The sequence below is a fragment of the Apus apus genome, chromosome 3 (assembly GCF_020740795.1).
Source record: "Apus apus isolate bApuApu2 chromosome 3, bApuApu2.pri.cur, whole genome shotgun sequence".
Taxonomy (NCBI): domain Eukaryota; kingdom Metazoa; phylum Chordata; class Aves; order Apodiformes; family Apodidae; genus Apus; species Apus apus.
The window spans coordinates 22384790-22406927 of NC_067284.1; the positions used below are offsets into that span (position 1 = coordinate 22384790).

The following is a 22138-nucleotide window of genomic DNA, read 5'->3' on the forward strand; positions in this document are numbered from 1 at the left end:
CTTCTCCAAGAGTATGCCCCAAAACCAAAGTTGGATATTCATGCCTTCTTTGGCAACCTCTCTTTCCTCAAGTAATCTTTAAAATTGTAAAAAAATCAACTAGGTCAGACTTCCACTATCACAGAATAGCTTAAAGCCGCGTGGGTGCAATAGCCATTCTCATTACACATGTAGCTTCAGGCTGAAATACATAAGGAACCAACTTTGGCACTTCACTGGAATGTTGTGGAATTGTGCTCTTTTGGAAAGAAAGAAGTAGTATCATCTGTGTTTTGTGGGCAGACTGATAATGGTGTATGCATTAGATATTCTTGGGGCATGCCAACTGGCTCATAACCTTCCTGAATGATAAGTGGAGAACTTCTGTTTGTTGGATACTAATTAGGCATTAGTAGTATACAGTTGTTGAGCTCTTCAGTTCTGCCAAGATTAAAGCAGCCTAACCAGCAGAAAAGTTTTAGGAATATAAATCTAAAAATCTCAGGTGCTCCAGGACTTCAGACAAATTGATGGTTATCCTCAGTTTTGCTGGATCAGTACTTGATTAAGATAGCTCCCAACTCAAAACACTAATGTAGCTGCACCCTTGATCTCACAATTCAGGTTCTGCTGGGCTGCCTGGCCGCAGGTTCTAATGCCATTTGAGGCACCCTACAGCCTTCAAGACATCCACTGAGGACCAACAATATCATATAGGATGCAGAAGAGACCTCTGCCCTGCTGAATCAGAAGGCCAGAGCTGGGCATGATATGTTAAAATGTCCAAAAAGACAGTAGAGAAACTTCACAGCTGCTGAATTGAGTTCTTGATGTCTGCTTTATGTTCAGATGAGAGGCGCCTAGTTTCATACTGGCACCAAAATGAGGTAATCTTAAAAAGACAGCTCCTCTAAATTGTGCCTTTGATTCCCAGCGGACACTGATGAGAAAGACTTCTTTCAAAGAGGAAAATTATTTTGCTTATCCTGTTGTAATTCAATTTAAACTTTTTCATATGGACTTTTTTCTTAAACCTAAAGTCACTTCTATAATGTCCATTGCATTCAACTTCTTCATTCCATATCTTGAAACATAGGAACCCCTTGGACATTACAGATGGCAAAATGAACAAGAAGAATGTTGCTTTTTATTTCTACAAGGAATGTTTTCAGTTCTGTCTAGCTGGTCTGATTTTCTCTTCCATGTTGACTGCAAATACATTCATCAATCTGCCTCAGGGTCAAAACTGAGATATAACTTTCTTCAGTTGGCAAGGTGCTACAATTTCAAGGCTAAAGGCTTAATCACCAGTGATGCAACACTTTATGTTTATTTGAGTACTAATAATTTAGTATTATTTCAGTGATGCTTGCAATTAAGTGCTATAAAAGTTCTTCCCACATTTTATAATTCTGAGCCAGGTTCTGGGGTTTCCAGATGTTCAGGGTGATGCTCAGGCATTTACTGACACATGATTTTACCAAGGGAATGAAATACCACAAGTACCAGTGACTTAATTCCTCTTCAATATTAATGCTAAATAGACAAATAAATCTTCAGCACACCTGTTTGAAATCTGTGTTCTTGGCTGACTACTGATATGTGTGGAAATACGGAAATGGGGAAGAGAGCTTCAGTTTTTATTTTTATGGTTACCTTGTGAGAAATCAACATAAGAGTTGATTCAGCTTCTTTTGCTTCTTAGGTACATAACAGCTAATGGTAAAGAGGATGGCTTCATTTTAAAATGTTAAGCTTTCAGCTATTGTTACCCTAATCTACTACATCCTCTTGCAAGTAGAGTTCTTGGACTCAGCATGATGAGACTCAGTGTCCAGTATTTTCATGAGCCTGACTTGGATATTTTATATGATAAAATTTGAATACAGAGAATGACTAGTGACAAAAAGAGTCAGCTTCCTTTAAATCCATAACCCTGTAAGTGAGCAATTTGTTGTAGTCAGCAAGTATATTTTTACATATTTGTTTCTTCCAGTGTTTTAGTATCTTCGGCTCTTAGTTTTCAGTTTTAGAAACTTAGGCAAAAGACAGCTTATTAAAGTAAATAAAGTAGAAAGTTTCTGTGTTTTTTTTTTCATTTTAAGTAATATTTTGATGTTTTATGTAATCATGTATACATTTTACATTTTTAATCATGTATTCATTTATACAATTACTAAACTAATTCCTAGTCTTGGAAAAAAACAACGCAAAACACTCCATTCCTTGGATTTTCTGTTTCAAAACCCAACAGAATACTGTAATGAAACACTACGTAAGGTGCTGTCACCATCTCCATGAATCATGGAAGATATATATATTGTTTTTACGTGGATTCTTTAGTCATTGGCCATCACAGTCACAGCTAAATCAATGTCTTTGTTTTCCCCAGTGTATCAACACAACAATGTGTACAGGCCAATGAGGAGACATAACTGCCATTGTGGAATAGGGGTCTACCAGCTCAATAGTTAGTGATGAAACATTATTAGGATGAACCATCGTGACGGTATCTTTAATCTCTGTCATTATAGCTTGTAACCCTCTTCTCATTTTTTATATATTTAAACATGTCTTAAGAGTTAGCTGGCCTCTTCTCTAATCTCATAGTGGAACAAGCATATTCATACGCTTCTCCTTTTCTACTTGAATAAATGCTGACTTCTCCTTTTATTAACACTCCTATTAACACTCCATCCTTCAATACTTCCAAAACTGACATAGTAGCTTTTTTAATTTGCTGCCTAAGACCTGATATAGATTTCAGATAATTCAATTTAAAAAGTCTTTTTAACACAAAAGTAGGACTTTATCTCATCCAGGGCATGGTCTTATCATGACATGAACAAGATACAGGTGAGTGTGTAAAGTGCTGAAAATATATTTGAAAGGAAATAGTGATTCACAAATTATTTTTTTTTATTCCTTTGGTTTACTTTCTCTTCCTGAAGTAGAATTTATTAAGATATGTTGCAATCTGTATTTCATACAATAAAAATTTCCTGTATAAGAATAAAATAAAATAGAAATTAACAAAACAAAAAAGGCAGAAAGTTGCTTCAAGAAAAATAAACAAAGGCTAAAAGGTATTTATGGCATAGAGGGAAAGATAACTGAGGATATGACCTGAGTGGTAGGTCAGGATGGAAAGCTTCCTTTTATAAAAATCTTGTGGGCTTTTTTTTTCTAGAAAGCTGGAGAGACAACAGAAATGTTTTGTGTAGGAATTGGTTACATAAGTTTCTGCTCATATGTGTACGCTTGTATGTGTTGCAGTGGAGGACACATGGTTCTCTGCAGAAGATTAATGCAAATTGACTTGGCATGCAACTTTACAGTTTAAACAGTTGAACTAAAATCACACAGAATTATTTTCAATTGTAAATATGGAGTTTAAAAGAGTTCTGAACTTAGTAGAGAAATTCTAAGGAATGACAGCAAAATTTATTAATTAAAAAAAAACCAGCAACACGTCATATGTTCCCTGCAATCTATATTGTGCTTCTTTATCTATGGACAGAGAATAATGTCTTCAAACATTTTTTTTCTTTTAGAAGGTAGTCAGCCTGTCACCTTTGACACCATTTATCTAATGTAGTTGTTAAAAAGGGGACCTAGAAATTATGTAGCACCAGCTTTAAGTTATAGTGAACATCAGTTTCTGCCTTCCATCTCTTTTAGTGAGCCTCAAAGCCATGTACAGTCATATAACATAACTGAATGACAGGGATATAAATATTGCTGTTGCTCAACAGCAAGATAGTTGCCCGTGAATATATATATATATGTCTATATTCCTTAGTGTATACATCGTGCAACAAAAGAAGCTGTTTCTTACAGACACTTAGATTTCTTCAGTGCAAAGCATTTTCTTAACTATATCAGATGTTGTGATTGAAGTGGTCAGCTAGAAAACTTGCTCTTGGTTAACAGGAGCTCATAAAAATCTAGAATGGCACCTTTTCCAAAACATTGGTGGGTGTAAAGTAGAACAATGAGGTTGGTGTGATTATGCTTTCTATGTATCAGTGTATCTTAAAATGTTCCTATGTTCAATGTTTTGTAATTTTTGATTGGTGACTATACCAAAATAAATAGTTGCAAACAAATGGAGATACATTAGTAAAAACTATATTGAAAGCTAAATAGATGGACTAAAAGAAATGTTGAGATTTTCTATATCCATTTTCAGTTACACTGTTGGACACCACCAAAAGACTCCATATCAACTGGAGAAGTCATGGCCCAGGATGGTCTGTACAGCATTGAGAATCTAGCCCTTGAGATGCCTGAGAAGGTTGTTAAACTCTGCTTTTGGTACTTCCATTGCAGCATTTAGAATAGAAGAGTTATTATGAGATGTGAACTACTACCTCCACGTCATAAATTAAAATCAGTAGTAGTATTAACTGGAGTGATTGGCAGCCCATCAGTATGCTTAATCATTTCTTGTTCTTTATTTCTTGACAGGCTGTCAGGAAAGGTCAGAATCACTAGTCTGAGATGAACAGTTTCAAAGTGAAAGGAGCAGTTGGTCTTTTTAATCTTTTGTTGAGCTTTTTCTTCCTTTTTATTCCTTGGCTAGCATTAGAAGAATTAGCACAGAGGTACAACTTAGTGGTTTTGATACGTAGATCTTACCTGATTCTGTATCTTTAATGCACTTGACTCAGTTAATGTAGCAAAAGCCTGTCCAGTTCCTGAGTTATCAACCATGAGTGATAGCCAGCAGGTGAAGTCTAAGCTAGACCAAAGCAGTTACAGCTGCATGGTCAAAAGAGTGTAGCATTCAGTAAGGGAAAATATTCACTGTTCCTCCTTCCTTCTTGTGTCTTGCTATAATCTGGGATCATGACACATCCCTGTTTGCAGTACGACAGTCATGCTGCAGCAGAGTCTAGGAATATGCCATACCTAATAACAGGACTTTAAGTCTATATTTAATAGAGATTCTGTTACTGTTATTCTTATCTGCATCACTTTGATCTCCAAAAAAAAAATAAATCTACAAATTCGATCTGGAACACAATAGAAAGGCTTGCCAAGGAAGCTGAGTGTCTTGCTATCAACACCTTGTTCTGAGATCTGTACAGACTTGCTATGGTCCTGTGGATTTTAATGCAATAAAATTCCATCAGACTTCAAGGATTTAATTCATGAAGGTCATCTATCACCACCCAATAGCCACTTGTGTTTGAAGGTTTTCACTTTAGGGGGTTAGTCATAATGTTTGACATTCTTGATTCAATGCGGTAAAAGATGACTGGACATCTTTGCCAGCACATATGTTTGCTGGACCCAGTGAAAAGGGAGTTGTGAAGGTAAGGATCTGTATAAGGTTATTATGAGGATTGTTGCTATGTTATCTGCAGATCAGTTTATCTCTGTCAGTGTCAGGATTGCATTTGACTTTGAATCTTTATATTTTAATAATTCTTAAATTAAAAAGGAAGAATGTAACACAGACATCAGAAAATACAGAGATTATTGAGTTGGGACAATACATCTCACTGGTACAGTGAAATATTTAGTCGAGTGGGATAAAGTTAGCAGAGATGTCTAACACAAAGATCTATTAGGCTGTCAGACAGTGTCCCAGGAGAAATGGTGGAATCCCTACTCCTGGCAATATTTAGAATTTTATTAGAGAAAGCACTAGAAAATGTGCTGAAAGGAGCAATCCTATCTGACAGGAGCTCCTAATAGATGATCTGTTCTTTTCCATCTCTAATTTCTCTAATTGCATGCTCAAACTTGAGGGAATAACAATTAAAAGACTACCTCTAAGTATCTCAATATGTATCAACCACTTTTTACTGTTTTGCTCATTATATTCACAAATGAGAAGTCCCATCACAGTCTACATGTTTGCTTTTAATTATATCTGGTCTTTCTGTGATAATTCCTGTACAGGATTGTGCTAGTTAAGTTTGCTCCTCTAACATACCTCTTAAAACCAAGAAGAAAATGCTGCATTACCTTTAATCCTTGCATTTTATACATTGTGCTAAACTGTATTGCCTAGTCTGACAATATCTGTTAGAAAATTAAATATTACAGTTAAGAAAACACGGTGAGTAGGCATTTTATTTTTTATTCCTGAGGAGTACTCAGGCCCAAAAAGATATTCCAGGAACATTTTCATTCAAATGTGAATAGCAGCAGTGCACACATTGCTGCTTTCACTGTAAGCAGCACTTATTATTAAGTTTAATCATTGTCATAGGTAGAGAAAAAAATCAGTTTCATCTCTATTACAAATTATGACATTTCTCTTTTGCTAGATTAGTTTTCATAACTTTAAAAAATTTGCCTATATTTTTCACAGTAAATGAAAACTTTAAATTTGAGTTTAAATGAAAAAAAAAAAAAAAGCTTGATCAATTCAAACATGCAAATGAGACACACTATCCAGGTTGCAACTTCATAAATTAAATCAAAAGTATCATGGAACTGGCAAAATTTAGCTGTATGGTTTAAAACAACACCAAATAAGAATTACCACTGTTACGTCTTCTAAATACTGTTTTATGTTCTTTTTTATAAGGCAAGAAAAATAAATGTAAGAGTTACACGTAAAGAATTGAAAATTATGCAAAATGCATAAATTACATAAACAAGACAATTTAAAACTCATTGTCCAAATTTATTTTCAGAAATACTTTTCTATAAAATTGGATTCTAGGGAATATGTAAGGAGCTGTCTTTGTAACAATCTAGAACATTTGGAGTTTCATTCACTGAGAGATGTAATTTATGAAAAAGATGTGGCGTGTCTACAAAATCTTAGGATATAAAGATTCCAACATTCAGTATTCCTGAACTCTCACCTAGACCTGCTTCAAGATTAATAAATAAATAAATCCTTTTTGGCCATGTGTTTTGAGCACTTTTAACAGTTTTGTCTCTAATTCCACTGTGAAGTTTCTTTGCTGTTTTATATTAGTAATTAATTCCTTAATGGTTAAATATTTTTAAATACAGGATAAAGACAGATCAAAAACCATGGGATTGCACATAGAAGTAACCTGTGTATTTTCTTTTATTTTCTTGACATAGAAATTAAAAGGATATTTTTATGGAGCTTTTTTCTTCTAAGACTATGGTAACACTGGACAGAGCTAGCTGTTAATAATGGTGACTCCTGCAAGTCTTTTCCTGAGGGAATTCTGCAGATTCAGAAACACAAGCAGTTTATAGAATTTGAAGTTGTATTTACTAAATCGCATTATCTTATGTTTGTCCAAATTGTATTTAATCTGCATTAATAATACATCAGAGTGAAATCTGGTTTAAAGTTAAATGCAATTCCACATCCTATAAAGCACCTATCAAAGCATTTCTGCCCATTGTTTGTACCTCAGCATTTACTTGCACATTTATAAGCTCTTGGATGGACAATCCTGTGGTCCAGTTTTCAAGGGTTAGAAAACAAAAAGAATTCCTTGGAATTCCCAGACATTTAAGACCCAGAAGTTTAATTTCCTGGCTTATTGTAAAGCTTATTTAAGGTTTAAGTTACTAATTTTTAAGGCATTTGGTCTAGCAAGTCAAACCATTGTGAAATTCTTTATACTATCAGTAAGTTGCTAAACTCAGAGGAGTTTCAGTCTTTAGTAGTTGCTTGAAATTGTTTCTCTATCTGCTATACAAGAAACTTTACTGCTCCATGAACAGGTTTTGTGTGAGCTTAATCTGTCAATAGTACAATGACTGTAGGGAAAGCATCAGGATCTGCAAGAAGTTCACCATTTGCTTTGCTTGAAATTTTAGACAAATACTAGGCATGATAACGAGATTAAAACCAACGGTGAGTGCATTACAGCCCATCCCTCCCCGGGCCGCTGAAGGCTGCTTGCTACTCTGTTCATTTCACTTCATGGGAAAAATAAATCTTTCCTTTAAATTCCATTTATGTGATATATTGTCACTAGTACAACTTGCTACTGTAATATATTATCACTCAAGTACTATGGTAAAGCAGTACAAGTCATCAGTAAAAATAACAATTAAACAACCCGTTCTTCAAGGATCTCAGAATCAGAGAAGTGGAAAAAATGCAACTTACTGCAGATTCATACAGAAGATACCTTGTATTGTTTTTCATTTCCACTTGTTGACTATTACTAAAATAAGTAATTTTATTGATATTGGAAGAAAGAGATGTTACTGTGAGACATTCCTGTGCAATAGGAACTGAGTAAAGGATTGATGCTGAGGTTAGGATGCTATAGCATAAGGAGAGGGAATATAAAACAAAATAAGTAAAATGGGAGAGGAAATGGCTTCAGTGTTGAAGGCAGCAAGGCTGGTGAACAGAGAAAGTGCAACAAGTTAAATGTAAGCAGCAGCTGCTTTTACAGAGTTTTGAGACATGAATTAGAGTTTTCAATGTGACACCATGAGCATAAGAGAACTAACAGAGATTTGAAGAAATAAAGGTATTAGTCAGATGACTGTAGTAGTATAATAATTGTAGTGGCAAATTATGCTGTAAACTACACTCTTGGAAATATGGAAAGAGTGAAAAAAGTCTTATTTCTGTTAGATTTTTGTCTACATTTTCATTCCATTCTGATTTTCTTTTTAAGTACACCAAAATGTATTTTAAGTATTCTGCAAAATAAATTAATTCCATTGAAAAATTAGGAGAAAACTATTTAAAAATTTTAAACCTACATTTAGAAGAGTACACAGGAATTTTCTGAAGTGTCTGGGATTCTGTTTTACTGTGGCTGCTTTGGCACCACACTGTTATTTGCATCTATGGCTCCTGCCCTGTTTTTATCTTGCATACAATCAATTTTAAGACTTCTGGGTGGTGTGTTAGTTTAGTTTGACTCATTCTTATTACCTTAATTGTTCAACATAAGGTTTATCTAAACCATTGAATTATGAGGACATGAATAGCTCACATATGTTCTTCACTTTGAATTTACAAAATATCCATGAATGTGACTATACTGAAACTTCAGTTACATTTCCATGGCAATGTGAAAAATGTCCATGTCTATATTAGTTTTACCATTTAGTTATAAAGCTGTTACCCGTTTCTGGTATGTGAAGAATAAGACTATTTAGGAATTGAGATTACTTCATTACCTCTGGCAAGCACATCTATTCTGGATCTTTTTAGCACTGTAGGCTCTATCTAGGTCATATATTGCATGTATGAAGTCCATAACATAGAGCTCAGTTTTTTTCAATTGATTAGTATTCCCATTTTAATTTCAGCATTATTTTTGTTGTTGTTACTACTGTTTACCATCTTGCTGCATACAGTGTCACTCTTCTTACTTGTCTTTGAGTTGATCTCCAAAACACTTGGAGAGATCTCACTAGTGCAGAGTTTATATATCATCTTCAACAAACTAGTGATACGTAGTTTCTCTTTTTTCTGACCCTGAATAGCTGAAGAATTCAAGGCCAGCCATTATAAGTGATACATACTTATAGAATAATTTAGTCAGAAATTCAATTTTTAAGCAGAAATTACCATTCTGTGAATCCTTGCTCACTACAGACTAACATCCCAGGTACTTTAGTGAGATTTATCTGTTCTAACTGCAGGTTTTCAACACTGAATAATCCAATTCAAAAGTAATTACAGTTTTTACCCCTCTTTGTCATTGGTAGAGAGAGATTGGCATTTGTCAAAATTACATAAAATTATTGTATTGAGATGTGTTCCTCTGCATCTGCTCAGAGCTACCTCCACCTTTAAACAACCCGGGGACTGAGCACTGAACTCATGAGTGTGACTGTAATCAAAGGCAAGTCCTCCCAGTTGCAGCACTCCAGAGCAGCCCAACCAGCCCAGCACTCGCAAACCACTGTGAACTCGCAGCGACTGTGCAACCTGCTGCTTTTATAAAAGGACCAAGTAGAGAACAAGGTGACAGTAGTACAGGTCCAGGCATAATATCTGTGATGTACTTTTAACTTTGGTTAAAATAGCATTTCTCTGTGACATGATTTTATCGCTTTAAATGCTCTTTGCATCCCAACTTTGGAAGATTTAAGTCAAATGGGCAGTATGACTAGTCAAGCATGTGAGTCACACATCTGGAAGGAGAAGGCTTTCCAGATGTATTTATCTGTTTTCTCTCCACTGTTTTATATACAGTAAAAGGACTGGGATTTAAGTTTTGCCTTAGATGCTTGCATTTCCTGAGATGTAGGTGTGCAGTCAGTTGCTTGGCAGACTGTCTAACCTGAGATCTTCTCTGAGCAGAGTCCCATCTGCTTGACGTGCTGTTCTGACTTGCCCATCTATCCCCATGCATCATTCACAGCCTCCTGCATTGCATCCTTGGTCTCTTGTTGCTTCACAGTTTAGCTTAGCAGTACTGATTTTTACAAGGTCAGCTTTCTCTGAGCAGTAAGTTCCTTCAAACAATGAACTAACTTACATACCTAAAGGTTAGTTATCTAAATCTAACACATCCATCCTGGGCTCCCTTTATAGTCATTGGGAATAAAGTTCTTATTTAGAGAGCAACTTAGCTTGTTCTCAAATAGGTGTTAAAAGTATGTGGGATTAAATTACCCTCAAAAAGGTTTTGTTTTTACCCTGTAACTCTTACTGGAATCTACCACTAGGTTAGTGTCAGACGACTGGCTTTTAGCCTTCTAAGGTAAGGGGAAATGCTTGAGTGGTGTGTTCATTTTAATGACTACGGATGTGGCCAAGTCATTACAGAAAAGAGAACGAGACAATATTTATAGATTTATGGAAGCAATAAGAAAATAGTGGAAATTATGCAAATGCCACTTTACTGGGGAACAACTGGCTTAACTTAGAGTTACATTTAGAGGTTGACTTTTATACCCTCCCCTTCTCTGAGGTACAGTAATAATTTTTGTGTACTGCTGAATGCAGCCAATGAGAAGGGCTACCCTGGTTCTCTGGCTACAGACCTTTTCCGTGTTCACATATTTGCCAAGTACAGAGTTGCATAACTCACTTTACTTTGACTTCCTGTTGTTTGTGTTTTGCCTTTCTTTTTAAAATAGTCTAGATATTTTGCAGTGTGACATTTTAGAAAGAGTTGGACTATCTTCTATAAAAAAGTAATTAGCTGTGACTTCCTTACAATGTATTTTATAATCTGTTATCAGGACATAAGGAAAATGTTATGACTATATAACATTTTTCAGAGCATGCTGTGAAAATCCTGTTTTCTAAGCCTATTCAGAGAAGAGAGGATTTAAATGTGGTAAATTTGAGTGAGGGCTGTTATTGTTTGAAATAGGGTTTTAACATTAAACAGGAAATTTTTAATGGTGATTCTTACTATTTTGTTTCTAAGATTTTTTTCAGCATGTGCAACTTGGAGAGGAGTAAATCTAAATAAATAAAATAAATCTTTCTTTATGTGATACTGAGTGTTGAATCAAATTGATATTTATCTTTTTCTCAGGTTGTTGAATTTAAGCCTTTATTCCAGTTATGTCCCTTTTGTCTTCTTCACTCCTTTTTCCCCCAGCTATAGTTTTCTTTATCAGTGGCAGAGTAGTGCGTATTTACTCCTGAAGTGAGTGTTTCCAATGCTAATTTCATATGCTATTCTGAGATTCCTCTTAAGAGTTTTTCCTATCTTCACTTTGTGCGGAAAGACTAGTAAATACTCTGAATATGCTCATTTTCAAATTACTCTTTTATTGAATTGAGCTGTATTTTTAAATTTTTGATATTTTTTGTTATTATTTTTAACTCTAAACTATACCAAAACTCCTCAAAATCATCCATAATTGTTTATAAACATTGTTAGCCCCACTGCTGCTCCATCTAGGTGTTTCTGCTCCTTTATCTCTAGTTCAGGATGTATGTATCACTGTAAGGCCAGAGCAAATCCCAGTCATTAAAATGCTTACTTTCTTTTTTACCTGTCACAAAGTAAATAGGTGTTTTTCTTATGGTTTGGAAAGATCTTTTATTAAGAAATAACTGAACTAGTGTGTACCTTACATAAATAGATCACCTGTAGGGTTAGAAGATAATTCTCACACAGATTTACAGAAAGAAAAGCGCATTATCCAGAAAATACTTTTTCTTTAGTAAATACACGTTGCATTTTTTTACCCTGTCTGTTTTCCAACCATTCCGCTTGAACCATTTGCACCGTATTGACCTTTTTGAGCCTTAAGGGAGGCTGTTAAACTCTGTAACATGAACCCACAGAAGTGTCAAATATTAACAAGTGTTCTCTGCCCTGCTGGTGCCGGATGTTGATCCACCTCAGGCATCAAGAAATGGATAGAGCTAATTTGTAATTGTTACCTTTCCTGTTCTCTCATATGGTGGGTAAGCATGCTGAAATGGCTTTCCTCGAGCTGTTTCATTTTATATAGGAACTTGCATCAACCTCATCTTCACAGCAGCTGTATCCTACCCAGTGGCATAGTAATCGATGTGACTAACATCTGGCTGATGTGGTTCATTGTTCCTCTCATCCTGTTCCCAGAAGCAAGATTATGTATTTAGCCATACAATGTTAAATATAGTAGTCTGAGGGGTATGTGTTTAACTCTACCTTTTGCTGTGAGTTTATACTAGTAAAGCCAAGTCAAACTGATGCACTCACACCTGAAATGGAAGATGATGAGGTGTGGGAAACGGTTCTTCTTCCTCACCGAAGTCTAAACAAAATGCCTATTAAGTCAGCAAAGGCCTTCTGCTGATTATTCCCAGCTAACGGGCTAAAACAGGCCTGCTGCTCAAGGACAAATGAAAGCAAAACAACAGATGTGATACAAGGCAGGAAGGATGGGCAACAAGTTATGCATTGCCCCTACTAGTTACCACCCTAACTTAGAGCTCATGAATGCAGAAGGAGGGCTATTTAGTTTCCTGACTTGTTGCATCTTTCCCTGGAATTAGACCTTGAATTAGACCTTCTAGGCCATTTCTCTGGTTTTAGGAGACTGTAGGAATAATTCTTAGTCAAAATCTGAGGTGGGATGCCTATACGCTTGGCTTCCTCCTTAAGCTTAGTGTCTGGCCCCATGTCACCTCGAGATGAAGCATCTTTGTTTTCAGGATGTTGGCTTCTACATGTGCTGTTTGGCTTTCTGTTCCATTTACCTCTGTTCACGACTGTCCAGTCACCCCGTGATTCCTTTTGCTGCTAAGGAGGAGGAGGGTTCTGGGGTGGCATAGCAGCCGCATCAGCATATGAGGGCTGAGTAACTTGTCTGACCACAGGAGGCTTATAAGAATATTCAGGTTTGGGTGGACCATAAGTCCTGCTGTAATCTGTCAATTCCCTAGCCAGATCAGACCAGGTCTACCCTCTGCCACCTGCCTTTCTAATTTTATCTTTAATTTGGATGGCCACATTTGTAAGTGACTCAGGGAGTCCCCTGATTAAAACATTCATTCTATCTGGATTCACTCGGAGACCAAAAGGACTATCCTGATTCAGCACCAAATCGTGTTCATAAATCATTTGAATTGTGGCAACCTTTTGGATATTTTCCAGAAGTTTAGAGTGGTCCACTCACTGGATGCTCGGTTCTCCTCTAGAAAATGGGGTCAATGGAGCTAATATTATAAGCCGCACGCTGAGTTAGGGTCCATGGGTAAGTCAGATCTTCAGTTGTTAAAATAATTCTGGGTCTCCCTGTGGCTTCCTCTTCATTTAACATCCCCTCCAAACTGTGGGGGAAGTCATAAAGCATCCTGACAGCTGATAGCCCTGCTGGCCTTGGCTCACAACATGAGGGTTGTGTGGACTTCAGATTATGGGATAGGCCATTCCCCAGTCTCAAAATGGGACTGTCCCCTCCCTATCCAGAAATGCTTTCCCTTACTGCAGACTGATCCAGGTGCCTGAGAAGGTGGCATCACCATCTGAAGTCTGCACCCCATCCTTCCTGCAGGGTTGAAGTCTTCCACCTGGAATCCACACTCACCATCATTGCTGGGTAGAAGACCAGAAGAACAGGCAAATTTACTATGTTTGACCTAAGGAAACATAACTGAATCCTTCTTCCTTTGAATGTTTTCTTTAAACCAGGAGTACAGCTGATGCCCAGTTCAGTACCATCATGGTGTTTAATTAGAAGAAATAATGAAGTATCAAACTAACATTATACCCTGTGTCATTACGATAGCTTACCAGTGTAATTATTTATTGGACTACTCTCATATTGTCCCTTTTACCTCAATCTAACTAAACTTTCAATAGCTTGTGGAAAAAATAAGAATTGCCATCTGCTGTAATTAATACTTAGTCAAAGATTTTTAAGCTGCCTGTTTCCTTTAGCACTCCCCATAACAGGAAAATTTTCTTAAGACTACAAAATGTTTGGTTTCTATTTAACAAAAAATATTGGTTCCCAAAATTCATAGAGGAAAAAACAGTGTTTCTCTATAGCATTTCTTGCCTACTCTGTTGTCCTGTTGTATGGAGAAAAGCATCCAGAGATATCCAGAAGATATCTTTAGGATTATCCCTTTATTTATTTATTCTCTGTTTTCTGAGTACTCTTTAGTTCAGAAGCAGGTACAGTGGATAATAGTTGTCCATGACTCCCTCAGTAGAAGATTCAGACAATAGATGAGGTGAACCAGCTTCTGAAGTTACTTGTGCAAACTGAGCATTTGTCTGAATCCTTCTGTTGGAACCCTTAAGTTTGGTGGGTGTAACCTGTGTTAAAATGTTTGTTAACTTGCCACAGAAAAGTATGTCTTTAAAAAGAATGGGAGGGTCAGTGAAGGAAAGTGCTTAATATAAGTTAATTAGAAAAATCATAACCCATTGCTTCCTTCACAAACATGCACAAAGATTGCTTTTTGTAGATTGTTTTTTGTGGGTTTTTTTAATAGACTGAATATTATTATCTTATCACAATCACATTCTTTATAATATCATCCAGTCAATATATTTTTCCTGTGATTTACTCATTTCAACTATACATATTTATGGTACCATTTCTATAACAAATTGCTAGGAAATTATTGGTTTCATTACCCCAGTAGTGTACGTGGGTTCTGCTGAAGGACTGTGGTTTGGACAATACACCACTCTTTCTCAGGAATAAGCTAAGTTCTTAACTGAGTAACTGATTTTTTTACCCTTATAAGGTAGAGGTTTTTCTTCACTATGAGTCTCAATTCTCATCAGTAGACTGTGTGTTTTACATAATATGGGGCAAACATAGCACCTATATGTTTATGCAGGTTACCTTTACAGCTTGATAACATTATTTGATTTATCCCTATATTAAGCTTTGTTGTTCTACTTTTCCCTTAGGGATACGATGATGGATATGGGGGTGAATATGATGATCCAAGTTATGAGGCATATGATAACAGTTATGCCACCCAAACACAAAGGTAAGCATTTTTGGTTTTATATTAGTTTGTCAAAGAGGAACACTTATTTTCTCTTAGCTTTTCTTATAAATTTCCTGCTTTATTTTCCACATGAAATTCTACAAAATCTCACGGTAGTTGAAAAAGTTTTTCAAAAGTAATAATTATGGCAGTCAGAGTTTACATACAGAATTATTCAGATGAAGCAAAAATGCCAACAGCTATGCGTTTAAAATTGTTGCAAATTAAGTGTAGGTTTTAAAAAAATAAAGTGCATAATTTACAATAAGCTGTGATTTGGAATTTGTTTGTGCATTTTTTTTCATATTGTAGTGCAAAGGTGTCAAGAGTATGTCAAATTTATGGCTTTTACAGTGTTTTGGGCAAAACTAGGCAAGTTTTAAAAATTATAATAATGATGGATACCTGCCACTGGTTGGTGTTCACCATCAAGGTAAACTGTGTAAGGGAACTGCATGCATGAAGTAAAGCTGAAACTATCTGCCTGCAGCCAGTTGCTTTCTCAACAACTCTCAGAATTGATAAAAGCAGCCAAGTTTGGAAATTTTATTTTATGTCTGTAGTGTGTGTGAAAATGAGGAAAATTACGTTCACATATTGTATGATTCATGACACTAAAATGAGGCAACACACGGACCACGTGCACTCATGTCCCATTCCACAGCTGGTCCATGTTTTTTAAATATCGAATGACATATTTTTCATAGTTAAGCTAAGGGATAGAAGAGTGCTTTAGCCAATTATGCGTTAAATGCTCTTGTGGTTTGCTAAGAGTAGGTTAAGACTGTGGAAAGGCAAATGAAATTTTAACAGGAAAAGGCAGATTTTAACTGAATTACTGTGATTCTCACTGGGCAAAAAATCAATGTATACATAGAGTTCTGCATTCCAAACACCAAAGAACTTTAAACTTTCTTTTTGTTTAGCCATCTTTTTTGTTGAATGTTTTGCTGATGAAAATGCCTTTCAGTATTACATTCAGCTCCAGAACTCCTGTAGTGAGTAGCACTTGAGCGGATAAAAAACACTTCAAGTATTTTTATAACAAGTGAAGTATATTTAAAAGGATGTGCTACACCTAAATGAGAACCTTATCAAGTATACTTTAACAACACTTAAATAATTATACATTACTAGCTGCACCAATCACATCATTGCATAGGTAGATATTCTTGTTGTCAAATATACTCCAACTTTTCTTGAAAATAATTCACCTCATCTTTTGCTACAGTAATGAATTGTCACAGGAGATAGTGCCTCAAGTGTAAAAATAATAATTAGTTGAAAATCTCTCTGCTATGACATTGCTTTATCATCTGAATTAACTTGTAATTTATTTGCGTGTTGACATGCTGGGCAACTAAAAGACAAAGATATCAAGTCGATGACGAGTGTGTTGTAATCAAGCTAGAACTGGCAGGAATAGTTTGATTTAAGAGAGAAAGCTTAAGAAAGAAAATTGGAAAGTCACATAATTTTGCCAATTGAACAGCTATTAAGTTTAGTCATCATAGCGTGTGTATGAATGTGAGCTACCTCTAGGATACCTAATCTATTTAAAATATGCAACTAAAACTTTTATAATACATGACAGGTCAGACAGTCATACTTACACATGTTGAGTGCCTCTGAAGGCTGTAAGTAGTCTACTGATTCCAAAGAAGTCACTTTTGGAATAACACACTACTCATTTTGAAGATTTAAAGAACAAATAGACCATTAGATATGCAATTTGGATTTCTGTACCTTATTGGCCTTCACAGAAATGCCTCCCTGCTGAGCCAAAATATCACAACACAATGAAATAATAGAAGCAAAATGTTTGGTTATGCATAGATGTGAGAAGTTCTCTCCTGATCTCAGATCTTGGTTATTACTATACTCCAGTCACATGTGCAAGACATACCATGTACACACCTAACAAAAAAGATAAGTAGCACTACTTCAGAGTACTTATACCTCTCATCAAGTGTGTGATTTAGAGTAAAAATATTAACAGAAACTTGTAGATAATGTGTTTGCTCAGAGAGGGAAGAATTACTACTGCCCTCTACAGGAATAAAGCAGGGGACAAGAAAAATTGTAGTCAGTGTCTTAATGCAGAGGTCCAAGATTTCTGTTCATGTTAAGGGCAGTTTCCATTTGCTTTTTATGGCTTATTAAGGAATCAATAGGGAAATCCTTAGAGAAGGTAAAAACTCTTGTCTGACTGTCTCACCGTGCATGTTGACCAAGCTTTACTCTCATCGTTGCTTCACATGGGAGAGTGTAGGAGGGAGATGAGGATGGACGCAATAGGGTGGACAGACTGAATGGAAGCTAAGTCACGGTAGCCCCCCAGTACCAGCTCGCGACAGCCTGCTTTACAGCAGAGCACATACAAAGTCCTGCCTTGTGCCCCTACTCACCCAATACACATGTTGAAGACAGTGCTTGGGTAGCCTGCCACCACCATCCCTGTTACCCTGTTACATGGGTCCGTCAGTCCTAAGCGGTAGACAGGTCCCGATCTGAAAGGGCAGACCTGACCTCCATTGTCTCAGCCGATCAAAAGGGAGGTGGGTTCAGAAACCCCAATCCAGAGAGGAGCAGACGGGCACCGCGAGGCACCCAGTGCAGTGATGCAGCTGATCCAAGAGAAGCCAGTGAGAGCCCCAGGGAGAGTTCTCTTTTCTTTGTGAAGGGCTGGATGCCCTGGAGTAGGTTCACCTCGAGAGAGGGGCCCATGCCTTGGAAAGCATCACGGTTCCAGCAGCCTCCAGTGAGCACTCGCTGGCCCGCAAAAATCAGGGGCAGAGGGTGTAAGTCTCGCACTGAGCTGTACCCATATCTGCAGCAGGTCTTCAAGGTGAACAGCCTCTGGCATGTTAGAACAATGTAGGTAAGGGATGTCAGCAAGCCGGATCCATAACTTCGGGATAAGGATTGGCTCAGTCAGGATTCTATAGATGTAGTGCTTAGGAATATGTTTTAGCACTGGATGTGATAGAGTTAGGTTAATGGTTGGACTGCCCTTTTCCAACGAGAGCACTTCTGTGGTTCTGGGATTTAGCCCTCTTGTGCATGACCTATCCAACCATATGCAGTGTAGACAGTGGTGCCTGACAGGAAAAAGCAAAGAAAGTCAATGATTGTCCATTGAAGCTTAAAATTTTGTTTCTATATAATTTCCCTGTTTCACAGTGTCTGGCATGAGCACTCACACATCAATCAGTTCTGTCTTTTGTAAACAGGTAGTTGACGTATGGCAATGGCTTCCAGGGCTTGTTCCTCTAGCTTTTGTTCCGTCTGGCTTTTGTTAAAAATATAGTTCAGCTGCAAAATGAGTTGCTGAGTGAGTGCTTACTAAAGAAAGAAGAGTCTGTGATTCCCATTCCAGGCAGTAAATAGACTTGCAAATACCAGAAAACCTGTAATATACTGACAAGAAGATTAAATAAGTCAATGATAAAAGATTAAAATAGTGCAAAACATTACTGTTACAGATGACATCCCACAGTGACACAGGCCTGCTCATGACGTATCTTCATCCGTGCTGTGACTGTAAGATGAAATATGTAAAGGGCATTTCTCTTGCCTACCTGGACCCCACCCCCCCCACTCATGATAATAACCCAATTTTAGGGCTTTGAAGCAATCCTTGGCAATGTTGACAGGGATTTAAACTAGTTGCAAAGAGGGAGAGTGATAATAATATCAAGATTGTCTGGGACAAGCGGCAGAAAGATATACCCGGTTTGGAAGGATGGGGTGATAGTAAGGGCCTTCAACCTGTTGTTCTGAGGCATGCTGTGAACACTGCAGCAGAGTCTTACAGAGATGAGCCAGAGGCTCCTGAGGTAACAGGAGGCAGCAAGGTAGCATGCATGAAACGCCTTGGGGGAATAAAGAGTGTCCCTCTGAGAAGGTGACATGGCCGACAGCCCAGCTGAAGTGCCTCTACACCAATGCATGCAGCATGAGCAACAAATAGGAGGAGCTGAAAGCTACTGTGCTACAGGAAAGCTACAACACAGTGGCAATTACAGAAACTTGGTAGGATGAGTCCTGTGACTGGAGTGTGGCTATCGATGGGTACAAGCTGTTCAGAAGGGACAGGAAAGAAAGAAGGGGTGGAGGTGTTGACCTCTTTGTAAAGAAGTGGATAGAGTGTGAAGAGTTGTCCCTACAGAATAGACACAAGCAGGTCAAAAGCTTTTGGGTAGGAATTAGGGATCGGGACAACAAAGGGAGTCTTGTGGTTGGAGTCTACTACAGGATGCCCGATCAAGTGGAGCCTGTCGATGGAGCCTTCTTACTCCGTTCAAGGAGACATCGTGATCACAGGCTCTCATCCTGCTGGGGGATTTCAACCACCCTGACTTCTGTTGGAAAAGTAACATGACAAGCTGTAGGCAATCCAGGAGACTCCTGGAGTGCCTCAATGACAACTTCTTGAAACAAAAAAAACTGCAGGCCTACCTGAGGGGATGCATTATTGGACCTGATGGTCACAAATGCAAGTGAACTCATCAGGGATGCCAGTTGAAGGCAGCTTGGGCTGCAGTGATCATGCACTCATGCAGTTCACTGTCCTAAGGGGTATGAGATGAGAAGCTGTCATGTAAAAAAGACAACGTTTGCCTGTCTCAAAGTCCCAAAGAGGACTTTAACTGAGACAGCTTCACAAAGTTGCCGCTTCAGAGTCCCACTAAAGGACTTTCACTGAAGCTCTTTGCCCTCCTCAAAGCCCTAACAAGGACTTTCACTAAGACAGTTTAAAAGCAAAGTTGATTTATTGATGCGACAGTTATAACAAGTTCTGCTGGGCAAACTAAAAGGCAAGATGGAACTACACAGGCAGTGGAAGTGGGATGGGTATCATGGGACGAGTATAGGGATGTTGTCCAGTTATGTAGGGATGAGATCAGGAAGGCCAAGGCACAGCGGGAGCTGAACTCCTGTTTCACAAATAAATCTTATGGAGAAAAACAAGTTTCAGGGCATATATGCTGCCTTTGTCCATTTTCCTGCTATGGCGTAGTTGCTGTGACCATGTAATAGTATGAGTGTCCCAGTAACTGTATATTCATAACAATACCTCTCAATTCAAACTGGAATAGGCTCTGCAATTCTGATTCACATTCATATAATGACTCAGACTCATTGAAAATTTCAAGAGTACATTCAACCATTGACACAGAATATACAACAAGTTAGTGAGTTTGAAAGGAAGCTTATTATCATTTATTCTTGTTTCTATTGTTAAGTTCATGCTGTCTACTGTACAGCTTCTATTTACAGCTCAATTACAAGCCAATTTTTCTACAGCACAGGTTGCTAGTACAGGGGATTTAGGGATCTCTTACTTATTTCTGGTGTGATATGCAGGAAAATAACATGGACCACAGTTCAGTCCTTGTTACTTCTATGGCTTACAGTACAATCACTTCAGTGCAGACATGGTGCAAAATTCTTTAGGAAGTAAAGCAAGGACTATTTTATCCAGTTGAATCTCTAGAAATTATTTACATCAGCAGTGTATATTTGCCTGAGCTCTATTTCATCCTAGTTACCCTAGCTTCACCTCCAGATATCAAGACTTTGTATATATATCTAATTACAAAGATGAGCTCTTCACAATCATAGTGCTGCAAGTAAAATAATACTTTCAGGCTAATACATTTGTACAGACCATGGTACATAGTTCTGCTGGGTATGTGTTCTTTGATGGACCCTACCCAACGCACTGTTCTTCTCTCCAAGCTCCTTTTGCATTGAGCAAAAAATGATGGCCAGATGTTTCAGTACAGAAATTTAGTAAAAACATTAGCCTGGGGTAGTGGTGGGCAGAGGGGAGAACAGTAAAACAGGACTAGACTGCTTGGTAATCTCTATCACTTTAACTTTTAAAACATTTCAGTAAAGAATCGTGTAGATAAAATTGTGTGATTAGAGGTAGACTAAATGGTGACATCTTAAGGTCCCTTCTAGCTCTATTTTCTGTTATCTTTTCCCCTTTTTGTTCACACGTGACTAAGTTTACTTCAATATAACAAAGCAGTATAATCTAACTGGATTAAAGAGGCTGTTATGTTCCAAATACTAAAAAGTAACCCAATTTTTAAGCTTGAGCTTGATTTTTGGGGCTTTTATGACTATTAGAAATCCTTTTAGGAGCAATTAAACTAGATCTGAAGTTTCGAGTACTAAAAAAGATCTTCATGCTGTGTTAAATTGCTGTAAATAATTCTAGTCCTTCTCTTAAGGATGATCTCATAATAAAGATATCAGATCTTAATTTTTTTTACAAATAGTATTTTCATGTAAATACACAAATGTGCACAAACTGAAGACTATACATCACATAATACAGTACAATGCAGCACTGGATGAACTTTATTTTGGACTGTCTCATGCTGAGGAGGGGCAAAATTTATTAGGAGGAAAAATCTTGAATACAAAAGTATCAAGAGAATTGAAAGTTACGTTCCTTTTATTTGCCACTCCAAGTGAAATAAATTTGGCCAACTAATGTGAATCATAAGCTATCTTAGATGCTTCTTTTAGTTTCAAGTATTGATTTAGACTTCTTACAACAGTGCCAGAGTACATACAACAATAGTTACTGCAAATTGCAACACACAACCTTGTTTATCAGTCATAGAATCACAGAATGGTTTAGGTTGGAAGGGTCCTTAAAGATGATCTACTTCCAACCTCTCTGCCTTAGGCAGGGGTACCTTCCACTTGATCAGGTTGCTCAAAGCCCCATCCAACTTGTCCTTGAACACTTCCAGGGAGGGGGCAGCTACAGCTTCTCTGTCAGTTGTCTCA

General features: G+C 37.3%; 1 protein-coding gene across 4 annotated transcripts in view; it reads left to right on the top strand.

The window, feature by feature from the left end:
- The window catches only part of KHDRBS2 (KH RNA binding domain containing, signal transduction associated 2), a 346911-nt gene that overhangs the window by 267910 nt on the left and 56863 nt on the right, over positions 1 to 22138 (top strand). For all 4 annotated transcript variants that reach the window (XR_007889030.1, XR_007889031.1, XR_007889029.1 and 1 more), the window contains exon 7: positions 15240 to 15322. Coding sequence is in view for 1 of the 4 variants with exons in the window: in XM_051614663.1 (XP_051470623.1) it covers positions 15240 to 15322 (83 nt within the window). In the remaining 3 variants the exon portion in view is untranslated. The remainder of the gene's footprint in view (positions 1 to 15239; positions 15323 to 22138) is intronic.